The sequence below is a fragment of the Epinephelus fuscoguttatus genome, linkage group LG16 (assembly GCF_011397635.1).
Source record: "Epinephelus fuscoguttatus linkage group LG16, E.fuscoguttatus.final_Chr_v1".
NCBI lineage: Eukaryota > Metazoa > Chordata > Actinopteri > Perciformes > Serranidae > Epinephelus > Epinephelus fuscoguttatus.
In genome coordinates, this window is record NC_064767.1 from 8,649,224 (window position 1) to 8,661,996 (window position 12,773).

At 41.1% G+C, this 12,773-nt stretch overlaps 1 protein-coding gene across 1 annotated transcript; it reads left to right on the forward strand.

The window, feature by feature from the left end:
• Positions 1–1,260: 1,260 nt before the first annotated feature.
• On the forward strand, positions 1,261–12,171 carry LOC125903289 (cytochrome P450 3A40-like). Its single transcript, XM_049600121.1, has 13 exons — positions 1,261–1,416; positions 1,547–1,640; positions 1,912–1,964; positions 3,926–4,025; positions 4,963–5,076; positions 7,484–7,569; positions 7,663–7,805; positions 7,915–8,039; positions 8,144–8,228; positions 8,367–8,527; positions 8,629–8,855; positions 10,077–10,239; positions 10,325–12,171. The coding sequence occupies exons 1-13, from the start codon at positions 1,346–1,348 to the stop codon at positions 10,397–10,399; spliced, it is 1,497 nt and encodes a 498-aa protein (XP_049456078.1). The 5' UTR covers positions 1,261–1,345; the 3' UTR covers positions 10,400–12,171.
• The last annotated feature ends 602 nt before the right edge of the window (positions 12,172–12,773 follow it).

Consider the following 12,773-nt stretch of genomic DNA (forward strand, 5'->3'; position numbering starts at 1 on the left):
TAAAGAGATAGTTTGGGGTTTTTGAAGCGGGGTTGTAGGGAGTTGACCCCCGTTTGCCTTCAGAGCTGCCTTAATTCTTGGTGTCATAGATTCAACAAGGTGCTGGAAACATTCCTCAGAGACTTTGGTCCATATTGACATGATGACATCACACAGTTGCTGCAGATTTGTCGGCTGCACATCCATGATGAGAATCTCCCGTTCCACCACATCCCAAAGGTGCTCTATTGGACTGAGATCTGGTGACTGTGGAGGCCATTGGAGTACAGTGAACTCATTGTCATGTTTGAGATGATGTGAGCTTTGTGACATGGTGCGTTATCCTGCTGGAAGTAGCCATCAGAAGATGGGTACACTGTGGTCATAAAGGGATGGACACGGTCAGCAACAATACTCAGGTAGGCTGTGGTGTTTAAACCATGCTCAGCTGGTACTAAGAAAATCTCCCCCACACCATTACACCACCACCAGCAGCCTGAACCGTTGATACAAGGCAGGATGGATCCATGACGCCAAATTCTGACCCTACCAGTTTTTCCGATCTTCTATTGTCCAGTTTTGGTGAGCCTGTGTGAACTGTAGCCTCAGTTTCCTGTTGTTAGCTGACAGGAGTGGCACCTGGTGTGGTCTTCTGCTGCTGTAGCCCATCTGCTTCAAGGTTGGACGTGTTGTTGCTTCAGAGATGGTCTTCTGCAGACCTTGGTTGTAACCAGTGGTTATTTGACTTCCTGTTGCCTTTCTATCATCTTGAACCAGTCTGGCCATTCTCCTCTGACCTCTGGCATCAACGAGGTATTTTCACTCTGTGGATATTTCCTCTTTTTGGGACCATCCTCTGTAAACCAGTTGGTCGTGTGTGAAAGTTACTGAAATACTCAGACCAGTCCGTCTGGCACCAACAACCATGCCATGTTCAAAGTCGCTTAAATGACCTTTCTTCCCCATTCTGATGCTCAGTTTGAACTTCAGCAGGTCATCCTCACCATGTCTACATGACGACATGCATTGAGCTGCTGCCACGTGACTGGCTGGTTAGCTATTTGTGTTAACAAGCAGTTGAACAGAGTGGATGTCTGTGCTGATTTCTTTTTATGTTGAATGCTGTGTTGTAAATGTTATCTACAGCTGTGAAAAAGGAGAAATGTATACACTGTGTTGTGTGTAAGCAGCTCCGCCCAGGTAGATAACAGTCACCATTCACCATTGGTTACTTCAATAAACACAGCGATTCCTTCCACAGCTCCAGACTGTGGGCTCCTCCCACCTCCGGCCCACAGTTACTTTATCTTCGCATTTCCTCAACTACACTAGTGCGTCATCAGCTCTCCGTCGGAACAAGGTCAAGATGTTCGCCTTCACCTGGTTTTCACCGAGCACCTGGACTTTACTGGCTCTGTTTGTCACCCTGCTGTTACTGTGAGTCGTTTCTGTAGCTGTTAAAGCAGGCTGCGATGTCTGAGGCTCATTCACGATAACAACTGTTATTAAACTGTTATTAATCCCTGCTCGTGTAACAAGTGTAAATCTCTTATTCTCCATAATATAGGTATAGCATTTGGCCATACAGGTTTTTCAGAAAGCTGGGTATACCCGGACCAAGACCTCTGCCTTTTGTCGGAACAATGCTGAACATGAGAAAGGTAATGACAACAAACACAGATCTTCTATTGAGAGTTAGAGATTAGGATGTTTATAATTTAGGTTTTTTTGAATTTGCTGACAGAGAATGTCTTTGTGTTTTTTACTTTTTAACATAAGTCAGCAGCCTCAGTCACCTGCTTTGCACTTACTAGCCTACATAACTTATCTATACACTTATCGACTGTACCATTCTAAAGCTCTGTGGTCCTTTTACCTGTCAACACGTACAACACGTTTTTATTAAAAAAAAAAAAAAAAAATCCTTTTTAGGGGTTGATTCCTTTCGACCGTGAGTGCATGGCCAAGTATGGAGATGTCTGGGGGTGAGTTTGTTGCTTCTTTCAATTTTTGTTTTTTATTTATTTATTCATTTATTTTATCTCTCTCAAATATCTGCTTTCTAAAAATTAAATATTGGCTAATTTTATTATATTCCTCTTTGGGCTTTAAGTAGTTATTTTAGGTGGAAAAGAGGTGGAAACTAGACAGTGCTCTTTTTTTATTAAGCCAAAAAGTTTATTTATTTATTTTCAAATAACAGAACATTCCCTGACATAGGGTCTCTTAAAAATTAGATATTTAAAAACAACAACAGTAAGAGGTAAACAATATGCTTATTAAAAAAGAAAAAAAAATTAAATTAACACAAAACTAAGAATTACAATTGGGGGGTTGCATTTTTCTTTTTTTACTAAGACAAAAGTTGTTTTGTTTTTTTTATTATTATTTTCCAGATAGCCCATGACAAACTATGCAAAACAAAACAATAAGAAGTAAACAATATACTTAAGTATATAAAAATGAAAAAGAAAAAAAATTAAATTAGATTAGATTAACATGAAACTAAGAATTACAATTGGGGGGTTGCAATTTTTTTTTGTTTTTTTTGTTTTGTTTTTTCCAGAGAGCCCATGACAAACAAAGCAAAGCAATAAGAGGTAAACAATACGCTTAAGTATATAATAATTAAAAAAGAAAAAAAATTAACACATAACTGAGAATTACAATTGGGGGGTTGCATTTTTCTTTTCTTTTTTTACTAAGCCAAAAGTTGTTTATTTTTTTTTAATGTTTTTTTTAATTTTCCAGATAGCCCATGACAAACAAAGCAAAGCAAAACAATAAGATGTAAACAATATACTTAAGTATATAAAAATTACAAAGAAAAAAAATTGATTAATTAAATAAACATGAAACTAAGAATTACAGGGGGGCTGCATTAAAAGCAGAGCAGGTTCAGTTACAGAGGAACACAACAATGACATTTTGAGTGATATTCTATTATCATACAATCCATGACAACAACCCATCCTATTCAATTCAATCCCCAGATTTAGCGTAACTCGAGACCACCTTTGTTTAAAAGTTTTCAGTTTGCCATCATTCGTTCCATCACATAAACCATTTTGAGCCTCTGCGTCCACTGGATAATAGTTGGTGTCTTTCCAGTTTACCCTTATCACTTTCTTGTCAATCAGTAAGAGTTTCCTCAGTATATGTTATGTCTTTCTTTAGTCCTAACAAAAATGTCAACGCATAATTTCTTTTCAACGCTTCCCCAGAACCTTTGAATTATTGGGCAGTCCCAAAAAATATGCGTGTAATCCCCAATTTTTCTACAATTTTTCCAACACAATGCTACTGAGGTTTCTTTCACATATGACGAGATGATGAGGGGAGAATTAAGATATCTGATATTTTATTTTCCAATCAAATTCTTTCCATAATTTCTTCATGACAGTTTGCACACAGATCTCTCCACATAGTATCTTCAATAGTATTTAATTCTAATTCTCATTTTTCCAGGTATTTGCGAGACATCAGTTGTAAGGCTTTTATATATTTGAGATCAATGTTTTTTCGTTGGGAAGCATTTTTCTGCGATACTGATGAAATATTCTTTGGGCTTTTGCTGTCGTGTTTGGTGAAAAGGTTGTTTTAATGTAAAATGTCAGTCTGAGAAGAAAACAATAAATAAATCAAGGATTGCAAAAAAGTTGATTATTTTCCTCTGAAATGGAATAAAGTAGAATTGCACATTAGCAGAAAACGGAAATACTAATGCAAAGTACCCCAAAAGTGTACTGAAGTACAGTACTGAAGTACGTAAATGTTGCTTTCCACCTCTGGATGACACACTGTCGTCTATAGACTACAGATTCTTAAGACAGGCACAAAGTTACTTGTTCATCTGTTTGTTAAAAATCATCTTATTTTTTAATGAATGATCACTTTGGGAGCTTTGTGGTATAAAAATCTTAAGCTAGAAACCATTTTTATGCAGGTTGTACGACGGACGATCACCATTTTTGATGGTGTCTGACCCTGAGATCATCAAAACGGTGATGGTGAAGGAGTGCTACTCTGCGTTTACCAACCGCAGGGTAAGAGACTCACCTTGTTGCACCGGAGCACACGAAAATTCAGCTCATTGTCTTTAGTGACATCATAACATTTGCTGTCAACGCTCTTTCATTTATGAAACTGTGTTGGCTATTTTCAAATTATGCAACTCTGGAAAGTTTCATGCATCACTCTGCAGGGAAGGTGCAGCATATTGAGCAACACTTCCTCCTGCAATGATGCAAGAATATGAGAAGTGGAAACATAATTATGGTGTGGGAAATAAATTGATGTGCGTAGGAAGACCGTATTATGGTCAAATGATCAGGTAGAGGAGTGTCTCACATCTTGAACTTATTTTGCTGTAAGGGAAGAAAAGGCAGCTAAGCGTGCATCGTCAGGAGGAGGTCAGGATGTTTGGAGTTCTGTAATTTACACAAAGAGTCATCTCCTCTGTTTAATCTGTCTGTTAGTAAGTCTACAGTGTGACATCGGTCTATATGTTGCACATGCTATGCTAAATCAGTCTGTGAGATGACTGAAGACACCGCAGTAGCACACATACAATACTGTGGGTCTTTTGCAGCCTCACTTTTGGCCGCGCTGAGTCAAGCCATGCCGCGCCACTTTGTGTTTCCATTGTCAGTTTAGACGTGCCGCGTCATGCCGAGCTGCGGCAGACATGGACCTTCTCCAGAGTAGGTCCCAAAGCCGGGCCACCTGCCCTCAAGCAGGTAGCGGTGACATCTTGCCGACCATAGCCACTTTGTCCACATCGCCCAACCCTAGCTCAGGCTTTTACTTTAAAAAACTGAGATGAGCTGGATACGTGCTATGCCTTTGAGTTCTGTGCTTTGTTGACTCACAAATATTCAAATCAAATAAAGATTAGTTGTGTAGTTTAAGAAGGAGAAAAGTTAGAGGAAGCTTCCATACAAGAATCTTTAACATTCAGTGTTACTATATTCATGTTCACAGGAAAATACCATAGGTGGACCTTTGGCTGACGCAATTACAGCCGTGAAGGATGAAAGGTGGAAGAGAATACGGAGCACTTTATCACCGTGTTTCACCAGTGGACGACTGAAACAGGTCGGTTTCAAGCTCACAAACCACCTCAGCAGTCTGCTTCCTTTGACCTAGTGCAGCGATACAAATGCCTTTATGTATGTCTGCAGTATATTGCTGAATGTACCGTAAAACTTCAATTAGTTGCCCGGGCTAGTATTTGCTTAAATCAATTAACTCAACTGGTGCATATTTGGGACAGGCCTCTAAATCCTTTCACACACAACTGTTACTCAGCACAGATGGGAAATGCAATCGATTTAAACCAACGTGAGTATTACGTTCCGACAGCTTCAGAGGAGGGAGTCACCACTTTATTTATTCGTCTCTCTTTTACCAGGCCGGTAAATCTGAATGAATTACGGTATTACGGAATTTCTCTTAAGCCCCATTTCCACCAAATGCTTTCAGTATGGTACCTGTGGAACCAACAGTAACCCTTCAGACATGGTACCTAGACCCTAATAATATAACAAGTAAACATTCCACCTTAAAGTCACCGGCAGTCGGCCCAGTGAATTATTTTTCTCAGACTCCAGCTGCTGTGAGAGGCAGCAAAACATCCTTTCATTTTATAGTTACAGTTTACTAATAAAACTCTCCACAGTATGAACAGTGGTTACATGAGCCTCAAAACCAGACACAACTCAGCCCTGAGCAGAGTGACCGTCCTCTACTGACCAATCAGACTGCAGTGTTCACAGCTCCACCTTTTAGTACCAGATCTGTGTGCTAGGTACCCCAACAGAGGGGGGACCAAACATGGGGTCGGTATAGAACGGTTCGATTGGTACCATCCACAACTTTTCACAGTGGAAACAGAAAAAAAAGCGTACCGAACTGAACTGAACTGAACTGTACCGTACTGCTCAGTGGAAGCGGGGCTTTTGGTTCTCATGGTTTCAGTAAAATGAACTGAACAATTGAATTGTGAAGAAACCCACCGTGCTGCTTACAATACGTGCGTTTACATGGAACCATGTATTCCTTTTGCATTCGGGTTGGAAGCCCTACCTGAATAGAAATGCTCCTTGTAAACACCTCAACCCGAATTAAAATCTAATCGGGTGCACAGGGGTGGAATATTCCTTTTCAGAACCCGAATGGAAGAATTTTTCTGTCTTGTATACACCTCCTACCCGAATCCAGCCATTCTGTTCTTTCTGCGCATGCTCGTTTCCTTGCCCTTCTGGCACGATGACGTATACAGCGTGCATAGCAACGGGCTGAGATAGAGCAGTCGGACTCGTCGGGATTTAAAAAAAAAAAAAAAATATGGCGAAAATGTAGTTTCTTCCAACACTAGAATCAAACAGATGTGCGACTCAGAGCATCAGAAGTGTCTCTGACACCAGACTCAGAGCGGACCAGTAGAACTGGAAAATGCATATTTTACATCAATAAAATCTATTTTATCATTATTTTGAGTCACATTGTTGAAAGAATTTAGTCGTCTGTGTTCAAGCAGGATAACAGCAGGTCTCCACTGTGCGTCGGGCTTTCTATTTCCTTGTCAGAGATTTTTTCTTTTTTAATTACGTGATATATAGGCTACTGGTTTTGGCAAATCTGGCACTCTGCTTTCTGGGGGTTGTCAGGGCATATTTTAAAGTGCAACCACACATCTGATGACCTCTTGGACATGTCTGCCAGCTCTGAGTGCGCGCGTCGTCAGTATCGGACTGGTGGGGGTTAGTGTTGCGTTTAAGGCCTCCCCCAAAAAAATGGGGGAAAAAAAAGCGCCAAAGCTTCGATTTTTTTTTCACAATCGAATCCCGTGCCATCGAACGAAGCTTCGAAGCTTTGAATTTTTTGGGTCAGCCCTATCATCAAGCATCTTGTTATCCGGAGCGAGGACTACAGTGTTTTCTTCTGGTACACGTAACATCCACCCCGCCCCCTATCCCATCAGAAACCTTCCCTGCCCCAAACCTTGCTCAGACCCAAATAAAGCCGATTAAACTGATCTCCCGTGTAAACCCTCATTCGGAGTGAATATTTCTCATGTAAACTACCTGGAAAGACTTTAATTCCAAATGATTTCATTCAGATTTATTTCATTCTGAATGAGAAGCCATCATGTAACCACACCTATTGTGTACCATCTCCATATTAACAAAAACTTTTAACATTTATATTTGTATGTGCGATCTAGTGGGTAGCCAACAGCCCAGTTTTATACACCCACAGCACTTCTATAAAAAAATGAACTGCTCTGTAACCAGACCAGGCCTCTAATTGAGACAGGCCTTTATTTGTCTAAATGTGTAGCAACACCAGGCTAGTAAAAGGGGCTGGGCGTTTAATTTGGACTCTGCTTTTAATTGAAGTTTTACGGTACGTGTCTACAGTCTGAGAAAAGTTGGCATCCGTGATAGAAATAAATATGAATAGCACATTTTCAACATTAAACAAGTCTTCTTTTTTGAAGGTTTTCCCCATTGTCGCTCGCTACGCAGACCGACTCGCTGAAAAACTTGGACGGACAAATTTGGATGAACCTGTCGATGTCAAACAGTATGTTGTTAATCTGCTTATCAATGAACATGGTAGCTCTGAATCCATGTCAGTTCCAAACAGATAACCACCTTTTCTCTGTCTCTGCTGCAGATTCGTGGCACCTTATAGTTTAGATGTTGTGACCAGCGCATCTTTCAGTGTCGAGGCAAATGCCATAAACGATCCAGATGACCCCATTGTTGTTCATATCAAGAAGGTTATGAACTTCAGATTTTGGATCTTTTTCTTATTAAGTATGTATGCCTTTTACTTCTGTTACAGGCAGATTTCATTTAATCATATCAGTACTTTGGGATCAGGGGTATAGCAATTTTGGTGAGCAACATCTTGGTCTCCTTTCAGTGATATTTCCCTTTGGTTCCCGTCTGTTGAACCTCCTGAAGATTGACATCATATCCACACCCAGTGTGGATTACTTCTACAACATCATCAAAAGATTTAAAGATGAGCATCGTGAAGATGAATCTGTGAGCATCTCATCTGTTTTAAGTGGAAAAAAACTTTGCAGAGAATTTAAGGGATAGCTCTCTAATGTGTGAGTCCATGTTGAATGTTCTCTGTGCTGATCTAGGTGCGAGCTGACTTCCTGCAGGTGATGGTTCAGAGTGAGATACCAGAAACAGACATAAAGAGCGAACACGACCAGCCAAGCAAAGGTGTGTTTGCACCTCTGAATCCTACATACTTCTTCGTTAAGAGTAAATGCACCGTATGTGTTTGGTGTGAGGATAAATGTCAAACTGTCTCAACTTGTGAAAGTGGTTTTCTAGCTGAGCTTTCTGAATTTGTTGCAGGTTTGACTGAGCACGAGATCCTTTCCCAGGCTTTCATTTTCATCTTTGGTGGCTATGAGACCACCAGCACCACTCTCACTTACATCCTTTACAATCTGGCCACCCACCCTGAAGCATTGCAGACGCTGCATGAAGAAATTGATGCCAACATACCGAAAGATGTACAGTAACTATTCTGTTGTTCTGTTGGGGAAAAAGAGAATCATGTATTGTTTTAATCCTCATCTTTCTGTTTGATTCCTCCTTTACTTTTTGCTTTCAGGCTCCCATTTCATACGAGGACGTGGTCGGTCTCGAGTACCTGGACCAGGTTCTTTGTGAGTCACAGCGTTTGCTTCCCACTGCACCTCGGCTTGAGAGGATGTGCAAGAAAACTGTCCAGGTACACGGCCTCACCATCCCTGAAGGAACCATGGTTGGGATTCCTGTGCACATGTTACACATGGACCCACGCTTTTGGAGCTCACCTGAGCTTTTCAGGCCAGAGAGGTAAATGTACACTGCACTAAGCTGTCATTCGTTACATTTAAGCTGCAGTAGGTAGATTTATTTCGGTTTCACTGTGCAAAAATCCTAAAATCAACTTAAAGTGGACTGAGAGAAAACTAGACATCTGCACCTCCTCTTGGCTCTGTTTTTACAGTTGGGGTAGCTAACCCCAGACGCAACCTGCCGCTGCGCTCTTGAAAGCAAGCACAGATAAAAGGCACAAGACCTCGCATTTTCCAGGGGGTTACAGATGCGGCATGTGTACGGCCCCTAATTTCCAGGGCTGGTACCTGTGGTTATTCCACAGGCTAGTTAATAACATGTCGGGCAGGAAATCCAAAGTGTGGGATCATTTTGAGAAGGTGAAGGACGAACCCAAGGTGATATGTAAACTCATCTTCATTGGTCGACTACAAACATGACATATCATCTGAAACATGGAAGTAGCTACATGCCCATTAGCCCACAGCGTCATTAACAGGCGGCTCGCTCAGTGTGTGACGTGCACTTGTAGATAAAATATAGGCCTATATTAATGAAGGTTCATTAGTACGGTTTTGTATTTCTCTGTAATGTAGCACAGTGTTAACAATGTTACTGATACTATTCTTTCTCACACCTTCAACTCAAACCACCAAAATATATCATTTAATAATTAAAGTAATATGGTAAACATGCGGGCGACTAGTCAACTAATGGCCCTAAATGATGACTATTAGTCGACTAGGAGGGGGCAGCCCTACTTGCATTATGTTTTGATAGGCTGAATCAAATCCCTGTAAACATCATTATTTTGTCGAGTTTTCTTGTTACACTGAGTTTCAGTCTTTTGAAACTTTTTCCCCATTTTCATAATACGACGTTATCCCATAGTAAACAGTGGCCACAAGTGACAAAACAGGATAATGGTAAATGCTAAAATGTAGTGTAACAGTAGCACAAGCAGATGACATGCAACAAGTCAGCTGTCACACTAACTCAGTGATGAAAAATACCCCGTGATATCTATTCAGTGTTCAGGCCCACTCCTCTGGTGACTAGATGCTTATTGCAGTTGCAAATTGCAGTATTGTGCAGCCCTATGTCAGTGCCTTTGTGCCTGACTTGCACACAATAATACCGTGTGGGATCATGATGGCTTTTACTGATGTGAGTTTGTTGCTCTCTCAGCGTTTGACGTCATGATCTTATCTGTATCTGTGTGCCCATCTGTATGTGCAGGTTCAGTAAAGACAGTGGGGAGGAGGTGAACCCGTACGCCTACATGCCGTTCGGTCTCGGCCCTCGTAACTGTGTTGGGATGCGCTACGCTCTCCTCACCATGAAGATGGTAATTGTCCGTCTCCTGCAGAGTTACACTTTGGAAACATGCAAAGACACCGTGGTAAGAAATAGCACTCCACCCACACTCATACTGTCACACTCTTCTGCTGTCATGTACCTGATTTTACATCTGTTTCTTCCTTTAGATCCCGCTGGGGTTTGACTGGAAGTTCCAGCCGATGAAGCCAGTAAAACTCCAGTTTGCTCGCAGACAACAGTAATCAAAAAGGAAGCATCTCAGAGTACACCTTAATTATGAATTCCTATTGAAATCACTATTTTGTAATTGTTTTAACGTGTTGTAACTACTGACAGGATGGCAGAGGTGGGGGATGACGTGACTCAAGTGACTGATAAAACACTCCACTTGACTTTGACTTGGTATCCATGACTTGAGACTTGAGTTTGACCTGCTCAGCTCACGTTTGGGGACTTTGACAGTGTGTTATTATCTCCCCTGCTCTCTGACAGCAGCAGGTATGTTATGTGAGTGGTGTGTCGTTCATTCGGAGTAGGAGAGGAAGTATTTAAATTGTTTAATCTAGCCGTCACGAGTCAGTTCATAGGAGGACCCAAATGCAGGCCAACAGGCAGAGTCTTTAACAAAACAAATGAAAGCAGAACAAAAAAACAAACTGAACAGGGATGAGCACAGGAAAAATGCAGGGATGAAGGCAGGAACGACCAGAGAGTGCGCCCAGGAGGAACACAGGATCAACCCAGAAAACTAATCACAAGAACGAGACACAGCTGGAGTAGGAGGACACAACCAGGGTGGAGCAAACAAGACTAATACAGAACAGGTGTGAAGGGAAGACTCTGGGAACAGGGAGGGACTAACGAGCCAGGTGTGTCAGAAAACTGGCGGGAAAGTACACAAAGACAGGAAACAAAACCAGACACGACACATGAGGAGAGAATCTACAGAATAAAACAGGAAGCAGATTAAACATGAACGAACAACATGAACCAAGGAACACGAACAGAAACCTCCTCGACAAAGTCCATAGGATAACAGAATATGAACAAACCCAGGATCAGGACACTAGTAAACGCAACTGCAAAATCTTAATTTGTTAAGTAACCAGTAACTGAAGCTGTCAGATAAATGCAGTGGAGTAAAGGTAGACGGTGACATGACAAGAAAAGATTTGCACTGACAGTATCTGAGCTCGTGTGTTCGGTTACATTCCACCACTGAGTGCAGCTTATGTTACATTATCTTTATGAGTGTGTGAGCATGACTTGACTCGTGATGTGCTTGACTTATATCAAGGACTTTAGACATGCTTATGACATCCACATGTGTGACTTACTCCCACCTCTGCAGGATGGCAAGTTTGTACAGAAAGTATTTATACCGCCTAAACTCATAGACTTAGCATTTAAAGGGACAGTTCACCCAAAAATAAAATATATATATATGTAATTTTCCTCTTACCTGTAGTGCTGTTTATCAGTCCAGATTGTTTTGGTGTGAGTTGCTGAGTGTTGGAGATATTGGCCGTAGTCTGTCTGCCTGCCTTTGCTTTAACATAATAGAACCAGATGGCACTCAGCTTGTGGTGCTAAAAGCATCAAAAAATACACTTGGAAAAACTCAGCAGCAATGTCTCTTTCCAGAAGTCGTGACCCGGTTACCCAATAATCCACAGACCTTGTTGTGAGCAGTTACACGTAGGAAGTTACATCCGCTAACCGAATCAATGTGCAGGAGGAGTCATGAATGAGCGGAAAATATGTATTTTTGATTTGGGGGTGAACTGTCCTTTTAAAACTCAACGCACCTTTGTTACTGAAACATATTCATAACAGACCTATTTGTAAGGGGCAGATTATAGAATATAAAACAACTTGATTCGAGCACCTATTTAGTTTAATTTTGCATTAGCTCTGCATCAGTGTAGAGGATTTTAATGCAAAAGTCTGTTAATTGACACACTTAACTGCACAAGCTTTGTAATCTAACAAAATTACAACCCACTTCATTGTCTGTCACTGTATTATTGATGGGTATTTGTCTCCCTCTAGTGGCTGGTTTAGCTTCATCTGAGACACTGGTGACAAACTTTAATGAGTTTTAGTGTAACTTTTAAGACTTTACCTCTCATTATTTTGAAAAGAATGTCAAAATGGGATGTCAGATGCAAACACTTTTATCTAGAAATTGATTCACACTCAATTTTGAGTCCGATCAAGCTGCATGTTTCTGTGATGCAGCCCTAACAAACCAAAGTACCTGCAAAAACCACATGGACACTCAGAGTACATACAGACTTCACTAATAACGAGTCAGGGCCAAGAATCAAACTCACTGTCTCACTGAGACCGTGCATATAGAGAGGGGATTTGTTCTGTGGCCAACCTAAAATACAGTCTGAAACAGGGGTGTTAAACTCATTTTAGTTCACGGGCCACATAGAGCCCAATGTGATCTCAAAGCAAAGTCATCCAGTGGGCTGGATTGGACCCTTTGGTGGGCCCGTTCTGGCCCCCACTCTGAAGAAGTTTCTCCATGTTCACTAAGGTTAAATGTCATCATCTGAAGTATACAAAAAATGAAATAACTGATGTTAGGGCAGAGACTGCGCATTA